The following is a 22,970-nucleotide window of genomic DNA, read 5'->3' on the forward strand; positions in this document are numbered from 1 at the left end:
GGGAGAATTCATGAAGTTAGTAAACAAAACAGTGAGATCCACTACACTTTAACCCTTGTGTGGTGTTCAGGTCTGTGGGACCCGTTTTCCATGTTTGCCAAAAGAAAAAATTATGCAATTAATTATTATTTCAACCCCAGATTTCTTGGTCTTTGCTCATTTTCTGTGAAGAACATATAAAATAACCCATTTTCAGTGTCTTCACTCTGTTCACCCCCCACACATTTATATTACACACATGTGGTGTTGGGCTGAACCCACGGGGAGTAAAAGTGTGGAGGTGCTGTGTCCTTCACTCTGTTCTCCTCCTACATGGCCTGCTGTTAGTGTGTGTGTGTCTGTGTGTGTCTGGGTGGACAACATGGACAGGCTGCTGACTGGCTACAGCTGCTAAAGGAGAACCCTACGCTGGACACTTGTGATGTTTTAAACATCTGGTGTTTTTCCATAAATTATTATGGTTGTATTGATTTAAAGAAACAATAATGCGGTGGGTCCACCAGACCACTGAGTAACAAACACATCAACACCACACAAGGGTTAACTACAACTCTCTGTCCAAAAGTTTCCAGACACCCTTTCTATTTAGTGAATTTAACGAGTTTAAGACACTTGCTGACACAGAGGTTCAATCATAGAAAAGCACTGATAAATAGAATGGGACACTGGAGGAGCAGCATATGAGCCTAAGGTCCCCACGCCTGTCGATTAAAGCCCCCCAGCAGTGGAACTGTGTTCTCTGGAGTGATGGAACTCCATCTAATACCTTCGTGATGAGTTGGAGTGATCCAGAACTGACCATCCAACATCATACCCGACCTCACTAATGCTCAATCAAATCCTCACAGCAATGGTCCAACATCTAGTGTAAACCTTCCTAGAGAGCAGAGGCTGTTACTGCAGCAAAGAGGGACAAACTCCCTTCATTTCAGAAAAGGCTGTATCAGCAGGTGTCTACAAACTTTTGGACATACAGAGCTAGTTTTCCAAACAGGGATTAAGTCTGAACCTGGACTACAGAAGATTCTGAAGGGAAAATATAGTCCCAGATTTGACTCAGTTCTGGTCCTGGAAATCGGCCCGTACTGAATGTGAAATGCAGATTTTACCATAGGCAAAGGATCCTGGTGGTCAAGCATGCGGTTGATGTTGTTGACGATTTCTCGAGGATCGTAGTTGGGGATCTTGCAGGCCCAGCCAGTCCCGATACCCTCAGCTCCGTTCACCAGCACCATGGGGATTATGGGTATGTACCACTCAGGCTCCACCTTCTGGTTGTCATCATAAAGGAACTTCAACAGGTTGGAGTCCACAGCTGGAAACAGCAGCTTGGCTAGCGGACTGAGGGAGAGAGAGATTGAAAATATGTTTTTAGTCATAAAGAAAGCCAAAATATCAGTGTCAATAACTGTAATTATAACATTCTTATTATTTACAGACATGAGATCATTATTACATTATTACTATAATAATAATAATAATAATAATAATAATAATAATAATAATGATACGGCTCAAAAATTCATAATCACTAATTGTCATATCAATAGTTTAGCAATTTTATTCATCAAGTTATACAATGTAAATGTAAAATGAAGATGTTTAACGTAATATTTCAAATACTTCTTGTTATTAAATGATACATAATATTATGCGGCTATGTACTTATAGTATCTTCGTCATAAGTATCTGCGCAATCACTGCTTTACCTACACAAGACATTTTACTGTAATATAATTCTTGATTCTTTACGTTTCTCTATTTGAATTCTTCTACGTCTTTGTTGATCATCATGAACACATCTGAAATTCTCAACTTTGTGAAGCTTCCTAAACTATTTGAGATTTACATTACTACCTTACAAGGTAAACAGAGAAACAGTGTAACTTAATTAACCTTTTAAACTCCTTGAGACCACCGGTGGTTCCAAAATGCACTTCGTCATATTCTTCATAACTTTCATATTTCATAAGCTACATTCTAAAGGTGGGGGTCGTATGAGAGCTGTAACTGTCTTCTTTCCAGTCAAATAGATGGGTGATGTAATTTTAAACCCTTATAATAAAAGAAGCTGAACTCACAATTTTTTTTCTACTGAAAGTCGACCCATTTTTCCACAAATCTGGGCTATAAACTATAAACAGATGGCGTCTCTTCAGTGATCTGCTCTGTAAAAATTATTTTTATAAAATAATACAGAGTGTCTAAGATTTTTTGCTTTCAGCAGTAAATTGTAAGCATATAGCAATATGTGTACATCATAAAACACGTTCTGTTAATTTGAGGAGAACTTTTACAAAAAATAAATAAATAAAATAAATTACATTCATTTCAAGCAGTTACTAAACAATTTGCCTTACGATTTGGTCATGTAAATTCAGATTGAAAAACCAAAATGTACCCATAAGCATAAGTAATATTATTAATAATTAATTAATAATTAATATTATTAATAATTACATATTATTTAATTAATATTCTTAATATGAATTATTTAATAATTGAATAATTAATATAATATTAACTGTTAATTATTTAATAATATAATTTATCTCAAACATTTTACATTTTATTGAGACAACAATTTTTTTGCCACAAATTATGGTTTATATTTTGACGAGCTCACGATTCTCACACAAACATCACAGTTTAGATTATCAATGAAAACCAAACACATCCTGTTTAAATTACTGATAAGAACCTAAACACACACTGTTCGACGTGTAGGGACTGACAGACCTGAGCATGGTGAAAATGTAACGGGGACTGGCTGCATCTTTGCCTCCGTTGATGCGCGTACCGAACTGACCGAGGGGCTGCAGGATGTTCACGTTGTTGCTGCCCACAAAGTTCTGGGCCAAGTTCACGATGGTCATCATCAGAGCTTGCTAAAGACAAAATAACAATCTGATCACAAACAGATCCTGAAAACATTAGGGATGCATGAGAATATCAGAATTAAATTTGACAGACATTTGCTATAAAAATATATAAGAATCAGACAGACGTTTTATATCTGACAGATGTTTGATGATGTATTTCCTGTGCTCTGAGCTGCTGCACTAAAATATCAGGACTTTATTCGTTTTATTGAGTTTGTAATCCTCAACAAATAAATGTTACATTTCTCTGTTATACTAAACTTAAAAACACACTTAAAAAGATGGTTCTTCAAGGGTTCTTAAGTAAAAAAAAAATGGTTCTAAATACAACCATGAACATTCAAAGAACCCCTTGCATGATTAAACGGTTCTCTGCTTCATGAAAGAGTTCTTCAGATTGATGGAGAGTGTGCTGTAGATGGTTCTATATAGAACCTTTTTGAAAAGGGTTCTATATAGCACCCCAAAGGGTTCTAGTATTGTTACCATGTTAAGCTTGTAACAACATAAGAACCCTTTTGGGTGCTATATAGAACCCTTTTCAAAATAGTTCTATATAGAACCATGAACATTCAAAGAACCCTCTGCATGATTAAACAGTTCTCTGTTTCATGAAAGTGTTCTTCAGATTGATGGAGAATGTGCTGTAGATGGTTCTATATAGAACCTTTTTGAAAAGGGTTCTATATAGCACCCCAAAGGGTTCTACTTTGTTACCATGTTAAGCTTGTAACAACATAAGAACCCCTTTGGGTGCTATATAGAACCCTTTTCAAAATGGTTCTATATAGAACCATGAACATTCAAAGAACCCTCTGCATGATTAAAGGGTTCTTTGAATCACAAAATGGCTCTTCAGATTGATGGAGAATGTGCTGATTCTATATAGGACCTTTCTAAAAAGGGTTCTACATAGCACCAGAAAGGGTTCTTCTATTGTTATTATGTCAGGCTTGTTTGTTTTTGGTGCTATACAGAACCCTTTCCAAAAAGGTTCTATATAAAACTATGAACACTCAAAGAACCCTCTGCATGATTAAAAGGTTCTCTGTATCATGAAGGGGTTCTTCAAATCGATGGACAGTGTGCTGCTCTATATAGGACCTTTTTGAAAAGGGTTCTACAAAGCACCAAAAGGGTTCTTCTATTGTTATTATGTCAGGCTCGTTACAATAGAAGAAAGGTTTTTGGTGCTATGTAGAACCCTTCTCAAAAAGGTTCTACATAGACCCATCTACAGCACATTCTCCATCAATCTGAAGAGCCCTATAACAATACAAATAACCCTTTAATCATGCATAGGGTTTTTTAAATGTTCATGGTTCTACACAGAACCATTTTCTCTATTAAAGAACCCATGAAGAACCATCGTTTTTAAGTGTGTAGGTAAATGTAATCCCAGTTTCATTTTAAAATGTTTTTGTGTCGGCATCGGCAAAAAAATACATGAAATATACTGAATTTTAGTGCATTTAAATTGTTTAATGAAAAAAATCTGTAATGTTAATGAAACCAACAGATGATATAACAGCAAACCAGGTTACAGTAATTCATTCTGTGGCGTTTCGCATTTCTAGATCTAATTTCATGTTAAGATACAATGTAAGGAATTCAGGATCCCTTGAAAGTGACTGTCTCAGAAACTCGTGCGCACCTCGCCGTGATGGTACGCAGACATCTCTGCTACTGAACCAGCCAGCTGAGCCACCTTCACCTCCCTCTTGTCGTTCCTCTTCAGACAGGTGAACAGCACCTTCCTCTGGCCCGGCTTCAGACCTACAGACACATTCAACCGAGCAAGAAAAGCCTTTTGATCAGAATTCACATCCAGCTGTTTGTTTTTCTGCCTTTGATCTCCACAAAGAGTAACTTTCACAGACAGATTCTACCTGAACCTGCACAAAACTGCAGTTTATACTTTCTACCTGTATCAAAGAATCACGCTTTTGTAAAAGGAGATGTACTTTCAGTAACATAATAACTGAGTGTAAGTACAAAAGTACTTGGTTTTAATGTACTGAAGTGTCTAAAGTAAAATAGCATTAAACCTTGTTTCTACGCTCATTGTCCATTTTATCAGCTCCACCTACTATATAGGGTCACTTTGTAGTTCTACAGTTACAGACTGTAGTCCATCTGTTTCTCTGATACTTTGTTAGCCCCCTTTTACCCTGTTCTTCAGTGGTCAGGACCCCCATGGACCCTCACAGAGCAGGTACTATTTGGGTGGTGGGTCATTCTCAGCACTGCAGTAACACTGACGTGGTGGTGGTGGTGTGTTAGTGTGTGTTGCGCTGGTCTGAGTGGATCAGACACAGCAGTGCTGCTGAAGTTTTTAAACACTGTGTCCACTCACTGTCCACTCTATTAGACACTCCTACCTTGTCAGTCCACCTTGTAGATGTAAAGTCAGAGACGATAGCTCATCTGCTGCTGCACAGTTTGTGTTGGTCATCCTCTAGTCCTTCATCAGTGGTCACAGGACGCTGCCCACAGGACACTGTTGGCTGGATATTTTTGGTTGGTGGACTATTCTCAGTCCAGCAGCGACACTGAGGTGTTTAAAAACTCCAGCAGCACTGCTGTGTCTGATCCACTCAGACCAGCACAACACACACTAACACACCACCACCACATCAGTGTTACTGTGAGGGTCCATGGGGGTCCTGACCACTGAAGAACAGGGTAAAAGGGGGCTAACAAAGTATCAGAGAAACAGATGGACTACAGTCTGTAACTGTAGAACTACAAAGTGACCCTATATAGTAAGTGGAGCTGATAAAATGGACAATGAGCGGAGAAACAAGGAGGTGTTTATATATAAATAAGCTAACATGTCCTCTACAGAGAACACACTCCTGTACATTTTAATGCACAATTACTGTTTATTTGCTGAACTTTGCATAAAACGTGGCCTGTGTAAAAGTCATGGCATGTTTTTTCCAATATATTAAACTCAGCAAATACACAGAATAGAAAATGCAAAGAAATGGACAGATTTCAATTAATAAGTAGGAAGCTGTAAAAATTAAGAAATTGTCAGTGTGTCTAGAATGACGAACAATAGAAATTGGCCACAACTGGACTGTGAGTCTGAAATCTTTTTCAGTTCGCCGGGAGATGCAAATTGGCCACAGAATCAGCCCAATTATTCTGTAGTGTGAGTCATGCATATGGATACAGACCATTTTCTGTTAATGAGCATCTCTTTTTTTCTAATTTGAACAATAATATTATCCAGCGGGATATTTATAAAAGCCCTATCGGCAATCTAAAAAAAACAATGTCATCCAATCCTGCTGTCCAACAAGTTTCAGACAGAGTCTGTTTCCTTCTGTTACCATAAAACTGTTAAAAACCTGCCAAATTCAGCTCGCATAACTATTGAGTACCAGACGCACCATCAACAAGGGACGGAATGGATCTCTCATTGTCGGAGTTGGAGAAGAGGATCAGCTCTTTGTTGATAAAGTCATTGTAGGACAAGTGTCGTGTCGTGGTGCCATACAGGTATTGCTGCAAAAAGATAAGTTTTCTTATTACAAAATGAGCACAAACACTTTCAGTTGTCTGTCATTTGACGGAGTGCACATTTCAAAAGGAGAAAAAAACTCTATATTAACACAAAATAAGCATAAAACTCCTGGATATCAAAAGATCAAATACTGCGTTAACTAAACTGGTGCTTTTCGAACTACAAATCAAAATGAGAGCAAATGTCGCCTTAAATGAAGAACAATCCAAAAGTGCGGAACCACAGAAAAACCGTCCCATGGATGTTATTCCTAAGAATCATGCTCCTGAATGACACTTTCTCCCAGAGGCACTGTTATCCATTTCCATAAATCTCCTAACTGCACTGCTGCTTGCTAGGATACCTAATTGGAAGTATGGGTGATTGACTGCTGGATGTGACTGGCCTCACCTCAGGCAGACCGTGCATCCTCCTCTGGCGTCTGTCTTCCATGAAATTAGTCAGCCACTCTTTCCTGTCGTCTGTCTTCTTCTTGCTGAAGGCCTGAAAAGAGGAGAAAGCAGAGGGAGACGAGTTCCACACCATCCTTTTTATTACGCTTACAATGAGAGGAAAACATTTAAAGCAAGCAGAGAAGATGTTTCATTATAAGGTGCCTTTTAAACTCACTGTGAATCACTTTTTCACTACTGTCTAGCTTTACACTGATCTAACACGCGTAAGGCGGTCAGCTCCTTTCTCTCGGTTTTAACTGCACTGTTAGCGGAACAGAAACCTGACCAATTATAAATCACTCTCCAGCTACATACCAGCTTATGTCTTATCTATGATCTCTATTAATAACAGTAATCATCAGACCTGCTCTAGTTACTGGGGGTTTTTACTGAACTGGGAAAACTGGCTTTTAGCTGCAGAGCACCAGTGAGCTGGAATTCACTACAGAGGTCTCTAAAACTCGCTCGCTGGTGTCACTCGATCGTTTTAAACTTTTAGTCTTTAACCACCGTCAGACAGGCTGTAACTGTTTTAGTTACATTTTCCTTTCTCATCTTCTAAGCCGCTTATCCTTCTGGGTTGCGGGGGAAGCTGGAGCCTATCCCAGCTGTCATTGGGTGGAAGGCTGGATACACCCTGGACAGGTCGCCAGTCCATCGCAGGGCAGACAGACATACACATTCACACACATACTCACACCTAGGGGCAAGTTAGCATGTCCAGTTGGCCTGACTGCATGTCTTTGGACTATGAGGAGGAAACCCACACAGACACAGGGAGAACATGCAAACTCCATGCAGAAAGGACCCTGGTTGCCCGGCCAGGGAATCGAACCCAGGTCCTTCTTGCTGTGAGGCAACAGCGCTACACACTGCGCCACTGTGTTGCCCAGTTTCCTTACTATTTTATTATGGGATCCAGCTCCCCCTGCGACCCAGAAGGATAAGCGGCTTAGAAAATGTGCGCGTGTTATTTGACTGTTTTATTTGATGTTAATTCCTTTACTGTTCTATTCTAGTAAATAATTAGATTTTTCTAAAGTTCAAGTTTTTTACTGCTTATTATCTATGTAGGTGTTTTTACTTACTTTGTGTTTTCATTATATATTTGCTAACACTTTATTTGGATGGTCCACTGTAGATGCTTTCTAGATCCTCAGTCTATCTTTAACTAACATTTACATATCTACTAAATGCAACTAAACTTGAAGCTGAATGTGAAAGATTCTATTAAATCTATCCCTAAAACTAACCTCAAGGCAAAACCTACATCTACTCCTAAACATAATGTTGTTGATAATTAACTGAGCATCACCAGAAAGTTTATTAAGAATTTATGTAGCTTTAGATCATCTATAGGGGACCATCCAAATAACGTGACCGTATATTTTATTGATATTTTATGCCTTTTTTTTCTATTTGAGCTGCTATTTTTTATATATAAATATTCCTGTCCTGCTGATTTTCATTTGTTTTAGTTGATAAATTTAATTTCAACTTTTTCAATTCCTGATTAATTTGCTCGGCTACATTGTAAACGAGGGTCACCCTTAATGTACTTCCGAGTCGAAATAAAGGTTGACTGATTGATTGAAAATAAGCCTGGATTCTCTCCAATTATGAACTACTGGATCAGATCAAAACATCCCACCTTGCAAGTCTTTCTGAGCTACATTCAGTTAACACTAATATCAGAGTGTGAAATATCTGAGGTGTGTTAAATATGTGAGTACTATAAATATTGTGCGATTCCCTCAGCTCAAAATGCAAGAGAATAACATTCCTGACATTACTAACCAAAGTAATCGCAGCATCATCCTCTGTGCCCCCATACTTGAACATAATCCGATGCCTCTCCATGTCAGCAAAGTACTCCTTCGCCTCTTTGCTTGTGCTGGTACCCAAACCTACAACATTACATCAGGAAGCGCAACACGATTATGCATGGTACCATTCTGATAGTATCCAGTATACACAGATCAGGCATAACATTATGACCACCTCCTTGTTTCTACACTCATTGTCCATTTTATCAGCTCCACTTACTATATAGGTGCACTTTGTAGTTCTACAGTTACAGACTGTAGTCCATCTGTTTCTCTGATACTTTGTTAGCCCCCTTTTACCCTGTTCTTCAGTGGTCAGGACCCCCATGGACCCTCACAGAGCAGGTACTATTTGGGTGGTGGATCATTCTCAGCACTGCAGTAACACTGATGTGGTGGTGGTGTGTTGCGCTGGTCTGAGTGGATCAATCACAGCAGTGCTGCTGGAGTTTTTAAATACTGTGTCCACTCACTGTCCACTCTATTAGACACTCCTACCTTGTCAGTCCACCTTGTAGATGTAAAGTCAGAGACGATAGCTCATCTGCTGCTGCACAGTTTGTGTTGGTCATCCTCTAGTCCTTCATCAGTGGTCACAGGACGCTGCCCACAGGACGCTGTTAGCTGGATATTTTTGGTTGGTGGACTATTTTCAGTCCAGCAGCGACACTGAGGTGTTTAAAAACTTCAGCAGCACTGCTGTGTCTGATCCACTCAGACCAGCACAACACACACTAACACACCACCACCACCACGTCAGTGTTACTGCAGCGCTGAGAATGATCCACCACCCAAATAGTACCTGCTCTGTGAGGGTCCATGGGGGTCCTGACCACTGAAGAACAGGGTAAAAGGGGGCTAACAAAGTATCAGAGAAACAGATGGACTACAGTCTGTAACTGTAGAACTACAAAGTGCACCTATATAGTAAGTGGAGCTGATAAAATGGACAATGAGCACAGAAACAAGGAGGTGGTCATGATGTTATGCCTGATGGGTGTATATATATTTGTTTTTTACATATTAATTTACTATAAATAAAACAAACCTTTGTAGTACTTTATGTGCCATGTTTTGTGGTTCTCTGTTTGTTTCTTCCACTCTTCGAACTCTGGAATGCTGTAGAAGGAAATTTCCTGTTTGTTCTTGCTGGCCTGCACAAAATATTGAACAAAACAAGCATTAAACGTGGAACACTTCTTTCACGCTGTGCAAGCAGTATATGAAATGCAGCAGTATCTCAAAAGAAAGGCTGAAGTTCGTACTTTGACGATGGGGGTGATAAACTGCTCCAGAAACGTGTGCTTCAGCAGGGAAGGCCAGTTATGGTGAAAGAAGTTGATGAGCAGGCCTTTAATGTGGGAACCGTCTTGATCCTAAGCGCACAAAATTAAATAAATCATTAGATTATTAGACCACAGGACACTCTACACAAGAAGAAGCCAACCTGCTGAATATAAAAGTATATTTCCCTGAAAGAAAAAGGAAAATAAAGTGAAAAAAAGGTAACATACCTGATCAGTCATGATCATTATTTTGCCATAACGTAGAGATTTCAGTGATTCGGGGTCATCGTAGCTCTTCTTATACTGTAAGCCCACAATCTTGATGATGTTGTTGATTTCTGCGTTCTCCATTATCTACAAACAGAGGAGAAAGACTGCATCTGTATACAAAAATACAGTCACCCCAATACTATTTAGGGCACTAGAGATTACCTGGATGAAGCATAACAGTGCCAAAAAATATCCTGACAGTCCTTCTAATGAGTTAATTTAGCTGTAAAGGCAACCACACATCGAGTCACTTCACGCAGAGCCATGCAGCATCCAAAATTTCTATACCATTGTTTTTGGGGTTTTTTGGGGATTTTTCCCCCAATTTTCTCCCGAATTAGTCGTCTCCAATTCCAGCCACTAGTTAGGATTCCCCCAGTCACACAATACCACCAACGCTAGGAGCGTGAAGGCTAACACAGGCTTCCTCCGAGACCTGTGAAGCGCCACCGCATCTTTTCTAACTGCCGCTCACACAACGTCATTGAAGGAAAGCGCCAACCGCCAGATCTGCTACGTCAGCTAACAGATGCCTGTGCTGACTAGCATTGTGCTGAGTGATGGGGGGGGGCAGGGGGCCATCCTACCCACCCAGACAGAGCGAGGCCAATTGTGCTCTCTTGGACTCCCGGCCACGGACGGCTGTAGCATCACCAGGGATCGAACTCGTGATCGGGCTTCAGAGCTCACCTGTTTGTGTGTGGCCTCTCGAACGTTGAGCATTTTGCCTCTCAGGGGGAAGACTCCATAGCGGTCTCGTCCAATCACGCCCAGCCCTGAGACGGCCAGGGATTTGGCTGAATCTCCCTCAGTCAGAATCAGTGTGCAATCGGATGAATGTTTCCCACCTTACAGTGAGAGAGACAGCCATCAATCACACATCGAAACATTATAATAAGGTCTGAGCAGTGCAAACATTGTATGGTCAATATTGATAAAAATTCAGATGACTGCTTATATTATATCAGCAGATGTGATTTTATGTATAGTTTTATATTCTACACTTTAGTTTTAGTTGTAAATAACTGTCGACTGATTTGATTGTCAGTTGTCAACTGTAAATTGTGAAATATTACTATTCTCAGTTAACGCATTTCTTAAATTCAAATTGGGTTCTGTTAATCATAATGCTCTTGATAGAAAAGGTAATTAGTGTAATATTAATATGCTATTCTCATGCAAAACGTCAGGCTTTCCAATAACAAAAAAGTGCAGGTGATCAATATTGGCCAATATTATCCATACAGCAGCCAGGCTCCACATTTTTACAGCCATTTAGGAAACGACAGACTACAGACAAGAGGATAAAAAGCAGCGAACGCCAAAACACTGAACTATGAGGGAGACAGTCAAAGAACTATAGGTACAGAGGTATTTTACTAACTAATTTAAGACATAGACACTCTGGCAAACTAATAAATTGTGTCAAAATATTCACTTTTGTCTGGTTTGAAGCCAGAGCAGGAGCTAAAGTGCGAGTTAGAATGAGTAGCTGTGTTGTCACATACAAACCACAGGGTGTTTGGCTGTTTCTGGTCACTTATACACATCGTTAATAGTGAAGGCTATGAAATCACACCGTCGTGATCTGAACATTCTTTCAAAATTGCAGTTTCAATTTAAAAACAATTGATCATTCATACTTATAAGCCAGAGGTCAGCAAGCAAATGTTAAGAAGAGCCATTTTGTCCTTTCAACAAAAATTAAACCACCTTGGGAGCCTCAACACTTTATGTCCATTTTACCATCTTGGCTGTAAATATGTCTCAGTATGTGCTGATGTGCTACAGCCACTTTTCTCGCATCTCCAGCAGGAAACTTTTTCTTAAAAGTAGAACAGTTTCTTGTAAAATGCCTCTCAACGTTTAACTTTTTACGAGGCTGAAGTCGCTTCTCATTCACCAGATTATTGTTCAAATTTTTCCGTTCCATCTTAAATGGTGCCTGAGGTGCCAGAATAAGGTGGAAGGCGCCATTTAAGGTGGAACGGGAGAATTCGTGTTTGCCAGTTTCTCGTTGCAGATTAAACGTATCAGGAAACCAGCTGGGGTGATTATAAATGCAAATAAGTCCATTCATCTCCAAATTATCGATGTTAGTCTTAAATCTTTCTCTTTGCCTTTTTGCTAGACACAAGCTAGGTGAGATGGTAATCTGTGTTGCTATGGTGCCCAGCAGTCTTCAGGGTTAAAGGGTGAATTAGGAGTTCTACATTAACTCCAGAGTTTAAGATCATCTATTGCTAAAACTGTGCTAGAACGATCAAAAGGAGGATTATTTTATTTTTACCTAGAAATCTAATTCTGCTGTGGAGCCGCGACAGGGCAGTAAAAGAGCCGCATGTTGCCGACCCCTGGTATAAATGGTGCTGCCCCCTCCAGACTCTCTGAGCTCTTGAATGAAGGACGTGACATGTCAAGATGAGTGAGGATTCAGGGAGCGCTTCTGAGCTGTCCGAGCTTACCAGCATCGTTAGCGTCGTCCAGTTTTGGGATGCCTTTGATCTTGCTGTGCTTGACAGAAGAGCACTTTTTATTCAGCTGCGTCTGAGCCTTGAACTTCACCCAGTTCAGAATGCTCTCCACGATGCCGCAGTTCGTGGCCTGCATGGCAATAATGGAGTTTAAGTTTACACAAAAAAGTGTTCGGTACTTTAAAAACATAAACAATGCACAGATGAAGAGGTGAAAGAAGCAGTGGGGGCACCAGGCTTTCCACACTTTTGTGTTTTCCCTTCTCTAACATGCCTGATTGAACCCTGAAGCTAAAAATCAAGCTCTTCACCCGCCGAATCAAGTTTCTTACAGCAGGGAAAACACAAAAATGAGTGGAGAACTGGTTCCTAAGACTGGGATTGAGAACCACTGGGCTGAAGTTTGTTAAGTTGCCCTTAAAAGAAGTTCTAATCGTAGTTCTACACATCCTTCATCTAATCTAATCATCTAATCATCCAAACATACTATCATAAGAACCCTTACCGCTCTTATGAACTTTTCAGACAAAGCACATTTGGAGCCAAAGTTTTTGGTCTGAAGTGTCATGTTCTCCTTCGTCTGAGAATCGAAGGTCGGGTTCTCGATCAGAGCATTCACAAACACCCAGATGTGGTTCTTGACCTGAAATAAAACAAGAGTTACTGAACAATAACTTCACTGAGGTATAAAAATCAGACTGTTATATACATATGAATTACGATATAAACATTTAAAAAGCATCATGATGTGACTGTAAACCAAAGCCGATGTCGCCAGATGGTTTAACGCTAGTATTTAAAGCCCAAACCTGAAATGGTTTCACTGAGACTCCTGCTTTATTCTTCTTCTTCACCACCTCGATGAGTTTCGCCACGATTTGATCCACAACGTAATCGATGTGTCTGCCACCCTGAGAGAAGCAAAAGGAATTAGAACCTCAACAGTAAAATCAGCACCACCTACTGACTAGAAAAGACTACAGTCAATCATAATTAGTGCTGTTTCAATTAATATAATAGCGCCTGGATCGGGCACGTCACAGTCTAACCGTCAGCAACATCTAAAAACATGTATAATCACGTCTTTGAACAAAACGTATGACCCTGGATGCTAATCACACAATTTATTAGTCTTAATTGCCCTTGTAAATAAAACCTGGCCAGAGTCCTTATTCAAGAAACTTCTCTGAGTAGTGATTAAGCAGATATGTGTAATGAGTAGCTTTATTTATGAGTCGTTTCGAGACATCACAGATGCAATGAACTCTAAACAGCTTGTTGGTGCAACTTAGTATGGACTGAGAAGTAAACTGTTCGTTTTGAAACTTTAACAGTGTTTACACACTAAATCAAATTTTTAGAAACTGAGGACATTTCGGTTTTCCATGATATGGGCCTTTTAAACCTGTTTACTTCTTTTTTAAATAAACTGATATTTACTCAAAGTGTTTAAGCTTGAAAAAGCAATGTTCTTAGACAGCAAATTGCGAGCAAATAATATTATTACATTTGCTCCTGAACTCTGAATTATTTGCTAATTTACTTGGAAAAAGTGAGGCAATCCTCTTCTTAATTTTTTTCAAGTATATGCAGATAATTAGATTAAACCACTAGGACGTAAAGTCACTGTGTGATTAAAAAAACAATCACCATACTGATTAGATTAAGTGCTCAATGATGCAATTAGCCTCAAATGTCAGTGATTAGTGGGTCTACTTTGTTTTCATTCACTCTTTTTTTGTCCCTTTTGTTTTCAGATATTTTCCACTGAAATCATGAGTAAAAGGATGAGTTTTGGAATTTGACTGTTTGTTTGTCCTGGAAAATGAGCAATGAGCTGAACCCTCTGGTGATCACAGATTCGGATCTCTAATCAGACGTAAATGCAGATCCCAGGTCTGTAATCAGCCCAATAATATAACCACCCCTTTTCTGAGGGATGCAAAAAACGGGCTTAAAATTGAGCTCCGGCTACCTTGGTAGTAGCGATGCTGTTGACGAAGCTGATCTGCTGGAAGCCTTTCTCGCTCATGGTGAGACAGACCTCCCAGCGCTCGTTTACGGCCTCGTTCACCACTTTCAGAGCCACGCCTGTCTCGTCCAGCTTATCCTTCACGTACAGGTCCACGTAGCTGCGGAAGCTGTTCACCTACAGCAGGAGATCAGGGATCATTAGTGAGAGAGAGCACAAGTACAGATAATGCTAAGTGTGATATCAAACTGGCACTGCGAGAAGGTGGCCTTTTATGCAGACACGCAACCAGGATCAGAGTTCTCTGGCTTGTGATAGGTGTCAAAAATGCTGACTGGATAAATAAATAAACAAACAACAGCATGTAAGTGATATCAAAACCTCGTATCTCTGAAACAGTAACTTCACACGAGAAGTAAAAAAACATACTTAAGTTCCAAATTTTAATCAAAATCATTTTGGACCATTTCTGTTGGTCCGCTCATCAGCTGGCATTTTCAAAGTATGCAAAAACATGAAAAACAATGAAAAATTGGAGTTACAAGGTTTTGTTATGACAGTGCCAATATGTATAACGTCTATCAGATGTACTGTGTATCAAGCGTGGTCAAACTGTTCATCTTGGGGAGCAGTGCTTGAAGCAGAGGACCCAAAGGCAAAACAATATACAAATAAAGAATATATATATATATATATATATATATATATATATATCCTTTTATTTTGTTACTAAAATACAAATTAAAAGGTAAATAAGTGGTGGTGGGTTTAGGGTCACTGCCTGGTGGACCAGATCAAGCGTCCTCATGGGCCAGAATTGCCAGCAGACCACGCTGTATAAAGTCACAGTCAGAACAAAACCTCATATGTCCGTCTTTGTCGTTTTTGAGTTTTTGACATAATTTATAATAAATTATTTTATAATGAATGGACCAATAGAAATGGTCCAAAATGACCAATAAATAATAAAATAAATAATTACACCATTAACCTCCATAACAATTTGAACAATTTTCATATATATATATATATATATATATATATATATATATACACACACATATACACACACACTTTTTTCCAAGTAATTTTTTTCGTCATGAAATTGACACAATGTAAAAGGCGACAGGCATTTTCTTTTTTTTACTATGTGAAAAACTGAAAAACGAAACAGCAGAGATGTATATACAGAGAGAGATCCAGACATCACAAGAATTTATTAAATTCCATTACTGCCACTCTTGATTTAATTTACGTAATTATTGATTAGATAGAAGTATTGTATGATAACAATGTAAAAACAAAGTAAACATCATCACAGGATGTTTTGTCATTGCAAACCGTCAGTAACGTCTAAAAACATGCAGGGCGTTTTGACCCGTTGGTTGCTTGAAGGAAATGTTAAAACCACAACAGCCGCCAGCTGCAGCTGACTTCCCCAAACGTGCCGCTCCTCAGCTGCTCACACACAACTACAACCATTACAGGCTCTGATCAGCGTGAAAAGTCGTGACACTTATTCTAACGAGCTGAGCAGAGGTCAGATTTGCCAAACTATCAGACGACAGCCCAACAGCTCGGACGGTTCGCTATAGTCATTACGGTTTATGCCGCTGCGAGACAGGCTGGTTTATCCTCATGTGACTCTGAGCCTCTGGATAGCCGAGATAAGCTGCACAGGCTGATAAGGTGTTGATAATCGTTAGCAGCATGCAGGATTTGGGCTGGCAAGATTACCGGCTATATCAAATGAGTTACTACAAACCATAAACAGATCAGCCAAAAAATAAAAAAGAAAACGTCTGTGATCGAAACCAGAGCAGACGAGTATTTAGGGTAATACGAACAGTATAGAGTCTGTATTAAATAATACGTATCAGCAACTATTTTGAATTTATCCTGAAAATATATAGCATGTATGTATAAATACGCTCATCCCATTGAAAATGGGCCATTAATATGCTTACAGCTAGATATATAACCCACTGGCCTGTTATTTACTGGACAACGTAAATCCTATGTAAGGAAAAAAGACATGAAGGCTAAGCAGGCACTTTCGATTCCTACCAGGATTTTGTGATCGTCGTGGGCTGAAATATGTGGGCAATTTTTGCACTTTTTTGTTGTTTTGAATGTAAATTAATTAGTTTCTCATAAAACAAGAAAAAAAGCAAATTGGAAATTAAGTGTAACTTAACTTGCTGACATCCAGACTTAGATTTAAAAATATTTTAAAGCTGTTTTAAATTCTCAGAGAAACAGATTTTCAATATTTTAAATGAAGTGAATAAATGAAATGAATATTTGAAATGATGTAACGACACTGCTTGCATACAAAGCAAGCACCAAATTTCTATAGTCAAATATTTTATTACATGATAAAATATTCTAATTTCTTAATGTTAACAAACTGGCAATGTCGATTACATATATTGTGATAGGAAAATATGGAGGGACTGACTGAACATGTGCAGTTCGCCCAGTTCGCCATTATCAGTGATACAGAGTCTGATACGAGCCCAACATGCCAATAAATGTAATGTAAATGCAGTGAGGTGTGACTTACAGGCAGCTTCTTTCCGTTGAGAATGACTTTAACACCCTTGCAGGAGCCGGCGACATCATAGGCCCTGCGTGTCAGCAGAGCCACAATGTCCTTGTCCAGTTTCTCCATCTTGAATTTGGCGAGGTCGGGCTGGAATGTGACGCAGGTGAAGTCGTCCCCGTCGAAGTATTTGATCCTGGGGTCGCTGGTTTTTGTCATGTTGTTCTGCCACGTCTTTTGGGGAGAAAACATGACGGATCATTTTCATCGGTTAGTGAACTGACTTTAATTTATTTTTACCTTATTATTATTATTATTATTATTATTATATGTGCGAGTTTCTGCACAATTTAATAGTTCAGATGTAAACAAAGTCATTCAGAGTGGTTTGATGTAAAATAGAACTGTTCACAGTGGTGGTGATAGGAACCAGACGTCCACCTCTAAAAGCTCCCTCACAGAACGTTACTACATGAAATGGTTATGAATTCACTGCCTGATGACTGAGACACAATATACATATATATATATATATATATATATATATATATATATATATATATATATATATATATATATATATATATATATATATATATGTGCCCTGCGATGGACTGGTGACCTGTCCAGGGTGTATCCTGCCTTCCACCCAATGACAGCTGGGATAGGCTCCAGCACCTCATCGTGACCCAGAAGGATAAGTGGTTTAGATGATGTATATATATATATATATAAAATATAAATTGATTTTGAACTCTACACTCCTAAAAAAGATGGTTCTTCAGTAAAGAAAATGATTCTATATAGAACCATGAACACTCAAAGAACCCTTCGCATCATGAAAGGTTCTTCAGATTGATGGAGAATCTGCTGTAGATGGTTCTATATAGCACCTTTTCGTAATAGCACCAAAAAGTGTTCTGCTAAAGTTACAATGCCAAGCTTGTAAAACTGTGGAACCCTTTTTGGTGTTATATAGAATTTTTTTCCAAAAAGGTGCTATAGGACCATTTACAGCAGATTCTCCATCAATCTGAAGAACTTTTATGATGCAAAGTGTGTAATGTGCGATTTTCAACTGTAAGATCAAGATCACAGACTATTTTCAATGTTTTAATGTTATAAATGTCCTGATTTTAGTTCTCAGACAGCTCAAACAGACGTTTTTCATCGTCTGCTGCGTCACCCGTCTATCAAAATAAATCCCAAAAATCACAACCCCTAGAATTCATAAGTGACTTTTTTTTAAAAAAAGCCCACTTCTTTGAATGTGGGTCTGTCCATTTGAATGTGGGTCTGTCCAAGTCCTGCCCCTCCCTGCCCACTTCACTCTGATAGGACACACCCTGGCACCCAGCTTTAATCACTGACAGTGGTTTCCATGAAAGTCTGTAAATGAGAGACGCTCTGAAGAGCATGACGAAGCATATCAGGGATACGGTCTACATTTCCATTCACTGTTTGATGCTCAGTTTTTGATGCTGTATTGATATCCTTACATCTGCGCATTAGGACAGCTCATTACAGCTTAAACCACAGAGGCTCACGGCCTGCTTTCCTAAAAAGACTGGAATGTCTGGATGGAAAAGATAAAGTCAGACAGACCACACGGCTTATCTTGTGCACCGGCTACAGACACAATAGTGGACGCCCAACTGTGAAATTAACTGTGCCTTGACACCACAAATGTGTACCGAAAGTTGTCAAACACAGGAAAAATAACATTAACATAACAGCACAGTATTTCATATACTTAAGTATTCCGTACGCTTCATTATTATATATATTTCATTATTCCATATATTTTATTATTCTGTATATTTCATTATTAGACACGTTTTATTATTTCATATGTTGCATTAATCTGTACGCTTCAGTATTCCACACACTTTAGTATTTCGTAACTCTCAGTATTCCATATACCTCAATTTTCTGACACCTCAGCATTCTGTACACTTCAGTATTCCGTAAAAACATCAGTATTCCGTACATTTCAGTATACTATATATCCTCAGTGTTCTGATACTTCAATATTCCATGCACTTTAGTATTCCGTACACTTCAGTATACCATATACCTTAATATTCGGACACCTCAGCGTTCTGTACACTTCAGTATTCCGTAAAAACATCAGTAGTCCGTACACTTTAGTATTTCGTAACTCTCAGTATTCCATATACCTCAATATTCTGACACCTCAGCATTCTGTACACTTCAGTATTCCGTAAAAACATCGGTATTCCACACATTTCAGTATACTATATATCCTCAGTGCTCTGATACTTCAGTATTCCGTACACTTCAGTATTCCGTACACTTCAGTATTCCGTACACTTGCAAACGTCAGAATTCATAAAATAAAAACATTGCCAGATCATTTATCAACCGTATGTCTGTGTCACTGTCATTTATGACATGTTATTTGTTTTATTAGTACGTTATCCGATATTAATCAATGTGAAACTAACATTTCTGTCACATTGTCTCAAGCAGATGCTGCCATTTTTCAGGAGCAGGTCAATGATTATTTCAGTGAAATGGAAGGTGTTGGTACCTGTTTGAAGCTGTGTTTGTACTCTTTGCAGGCCGTCTCCACTGTGAACTTGGTACTGAATATATTACAGAGTTTAGCACCGTACCCGTTCCTTCCACCTGGAGAGCACAGATAAGACATCTTTTTTAAGGAGAAAAAAAAACATTCGGATTGCAAGAGCAGAGCTGCAGATCTTGAAGCCACACTGCAGAAAGCCTGTGTACATGTATGTGTGCGTGTGTGTGTGTGTGTGTGTGTGTGTGTGTGTGTGTGTGTATATATATATACATATATATCGCTGTTGTCAGAAGAAAACCTTTTATCTCCATTTTTGTTCTTTTTCAGTTTTTGACATAATTTGCAAATTTCTGTCGCTCTTTACATTGTGTGTAAATTTTATGATGAATGGACCAAAAGAAACGGCCCAAAATGATTTGGAAAAAAGTCTGGTTCCATTGACTTACATTAAAAGTAAAGTAGTGTTTTTTCCTTGTTCTGTAAAGCTACCGTTTTGGAGATACGATGTTTTCTTCCGATCAAAAACATGTGCCATAACTTTTGCACAGGCCATATGTTGTTTTACTTACCTGTGACTTTTTTCTCATCATCGTCATAGTTGCTGGACGTAAGCAGGTGTCCGAAAATCAGAGCCGGGACGTACATCTTCTCATCCTTGTGCTCCACCACCGGAATTCCTTTGCCGTTGTTCCAAACAGAGATAGTGTTCGACTCCCTGACAGACCAAAAGAACATGCTTGATCTAATAACATAGACGCATAAATATATAAACAAACAAGCTTACTAATACACAAATCTCTACTGAAACAAACAGAATAGATCTCACACCCATAGCTGAGTGTAAACTATACGATTAAACTTTCTTCTGATTTTAAAACTTTCATTATTTTCAGTTTGCACTATTCTAGCCAGCCAGATAGAAATTATGAATTAAATTCTGTTGCATTTTTTACTTTAAATAGTAATAGCAGAGAACACAAAAGTAGTGAGCATAGGAGGCTGAGCATTGTGGAGCTATCTTTAACACTGAATGACGTGTAATATTCATCAATTAGTGAATTTACCGCGTTTTAAATCAGTTTTATTGTTATTATCATCAACTATTATCTCCCCTATAGAGGGTTTGTAAACAACAACCAGCTTATAGCAACAGCATAAACTGCATTTCAAGTAGCTGACTGGATATCTATCTATCTGCCTATTTATCTATCTGTCTATCTATCTATCTTTCTATGTTTTTTCCTTTTTTAATTTTTTACTGGTGCATTGGATGCGTTCCAACTTTTGCGAAACTGCACAGTACTGTTCAAAAGTCGTAGACACCAAAGATAAGCAATTTATCTGGGTAGTAAGTGTAAAATTAATACAATAAGTAGAGATTTTTTGTACGTCACTGAGTGTGTTTACATGCACTTAATAATCCGATAAGTGCAGAAAATCAGATTTTGTCAGTAACCAACACGCTTACATGCACTTTAGTAATCAGATAATGGGGAAACTCTGGGTTTACATGAGTCAGACAGTAATCAGATTTCTACTTTGCAACCAGCCAATAAACTCACAGAAGAAGACGCGACATAAACATAACGTAAAACTCAGACTTCATGCCGCGGCTTTTTTTTTAAACGTTGCGCCACTTTAGCTGAAAATATGAACATGCATCATCTAGAAGATGAAGAATGTTTAAATCCTTCATTTCGTGTTTGGTTTCAGCGCCGCTCCAACAGTGTTTTGCTGCCATCTCCACCGTCTGTTTTCGCACATGCTCAGACTGAGAAATCCGAAGGAAATCAGAGTAAGAGTTTACATGCACTGAGAAATCTGATTACTGAGCTGAAATTCAGCTCTCTTTATCGGATTCCTAGATCGGAGCATGGTGTTTACATGACCATTTGAGTAATCGGATAACTGCAGAAATCCGATTATGATTACTGAGTGCATGTAAACCCCCTCAATATGTTTCTATACCAGATCTTTTCGTGCTACACACATCGGAGAAGCACAGAGCTCTGCTGCCTGGAGTTTTAACTTATTCAGTGTCTCCCATGGCAGAAAAGACTTAGCAGAGGTGCCAGACTAAAACTAACCACATACACTGGGCAGCAGCAACAGAGCACAGTGTCATCGGCGGATGTTCACCGAGGTGACAACGACAAAGACATCAATTCAACTTCGCGGAAGAAGGAAACAGTAACACTTCTGTACTTAATCAAGAGAACCTCATGGACAGACACAACAGAAAAAGTGTCAGGTGCCAGAGGATGCTACTGAGGAAGAGCTTGTGTGTCTGACGCGGCTGGATCAAAGCCTTTGGGATGTCTAGTTGCTGAAGTTGACGAGCGAGAAAAGAGAATTTAAAGCTGCAAAAAACAAAATCACTGACGGAACCTGGAATGTGCGAAGCGTGAATCTTGGCAAGCTGGAAGCAGTGAAGCTGGAAGCAGTGAAGCTGGAAGCAGTGAAGATGGAAATGGAGATCAACAGAATCGGGATCAGCGAGCTAAAATGGACTGGATTAGGACACTTTAGATCGGGGAACCCACCATCTACTACTCAGGTCACGAACAACAAAAAAGGATTGGAGTGGCTTTCACTGTCAACAAGGATGTCAATGAGACTGTTATTAGATACAAAGCTGTGAACGGGCGACTGATGTCAATCCAATTTCGTGCACAATCATTCAGCATCACAGTCATGCCGGTTTTTGCCCCAACAGAAGACGCAAGCGATGAAGAAACTGCAGTTTTATGGTCAAACTCTGGCTAAAGTTGACAAGACCTGCAAACAAGATGTAATGCTGGTGATTGGAGACTGGGATGCTGAGGTCGGAAACAAGAAGGAGGGAAATACAGTTGGACGACACGGCTTTGGAAACAGGAGTGAAGCAGGAGAACGACTAACTAAAACAATGTCTGTACACCTGGACAACACCAGATAGAGTTCAGCCAAACCAAATAAATTACATTAGTGGCACCAAGAGATGGAGGAGCTCCATTTTAATTGCAAAGACACAACCTGGAGCCGACTGTGGAACAGATCATGAATTCATAAAGTGAAGCTGAGAAAAACAAGCTATCAGACTTCCAAAATATGACCTGGAGAACATCCCACCAGTCTTCAAAGGAAACATCAGGACCCGATTTTAGATGCTGGACACAACGGACTGAAAACCAGAAGAGCTGTGGATGGAACTCA

The 22,970-nt window shown here is 39.2% G+C and overlaps 1 protein-coding gene across 4 annotated transcripts in view; it reads right to left on the bottom strand.

Annotated features, from left to right (window-relative positions):
* Window positions 1-22,970, bottom strand: part of top2b (DNA topoisomerase II beta) — a 64,766-nt gene that overhangs the window by 18,357 nt on the left and 23,439 nt on the right. For all 4 annotated transcript variants that reach the window (XM_036567680.1, XM_036567679.1, XM_036567682.1 and 1 more), the window contains exons 5-21: window positions 20,345-20,490; window positions 19,779-19,876; window positions 17,246-17,458; window positions 14,683-14,856; window positions 13,517-13,618; window positions 13,213-13,350; window positions 12,699-12,837; window positions 10,924-11,081; window positions 10,192-10,317; window positions 9,943-10,053; window positions 9,726-9,831; window positions 8,649-8,758; window positions 6,808-6,900; window positions 6,284-6,398; window positions 4,537-4,658; window positions 2,740-2,888; window positions 1,110-1,341 (exon numbers count right to left, since the gene is read on the bottom strand). In XM_036567680.1, coding sequence (XP_036423573.1) covers window positions 1,110-1,341; window positions 2,740-2,888; window positions 4,537-4,658; window positions 6,284-6,398; window positions 6,808-6,900; window positions 8,649-8,758; window positions 9,726-9,831; window positions 9,943-10,053; window positions 10,192-10,317; window positions 10,924-11,081; window positions 12,699-12,837; window positions 13,213-13,350; window positions 13,517-13,618; window positions 14,683-14,856; window positions 17,246-17,458; window positions 19,779-19,876; window positions 20,345-20,490 — 2,332 coding nt within the window. The remainder of the gene's footprint in view (window positions 1-1,109; window positions 1,342-2,739; window positions 2,889-4,536; window positions 4,659-6,283; window positions 6,399-6,807; window positions 6,901-8,648; window positions 8,759-9,725; window positions 9,832-9,942; window positions 10,054-10,191; window positions 10,318-10,923; window positions 11,082-12,698; window positions 12,838-13,212; window positions 13,351-13,516; window positions 13,619-14,682; window positions 14,857-17,245; window positions 17,459-19,778; window positions 19,877-20,344; window positions 20,491-22,970) is intronic.

The sequence above is a fragment of the Colossoma macropomum genome, unplaced genomic scaffold (genome assembly GCF_904425465.1).
Source record: "Colossoma macropomum unplaced genomic scaffold, Colossoma_macropomum, whole genome shotgun sequence".
Taxonomy (NCBI): Eukaryota; Metazoa; Chordata; class Actinopteri; order Characiformes; family Serrasalmidae; genus Colossoma; species Colossoma macropomum.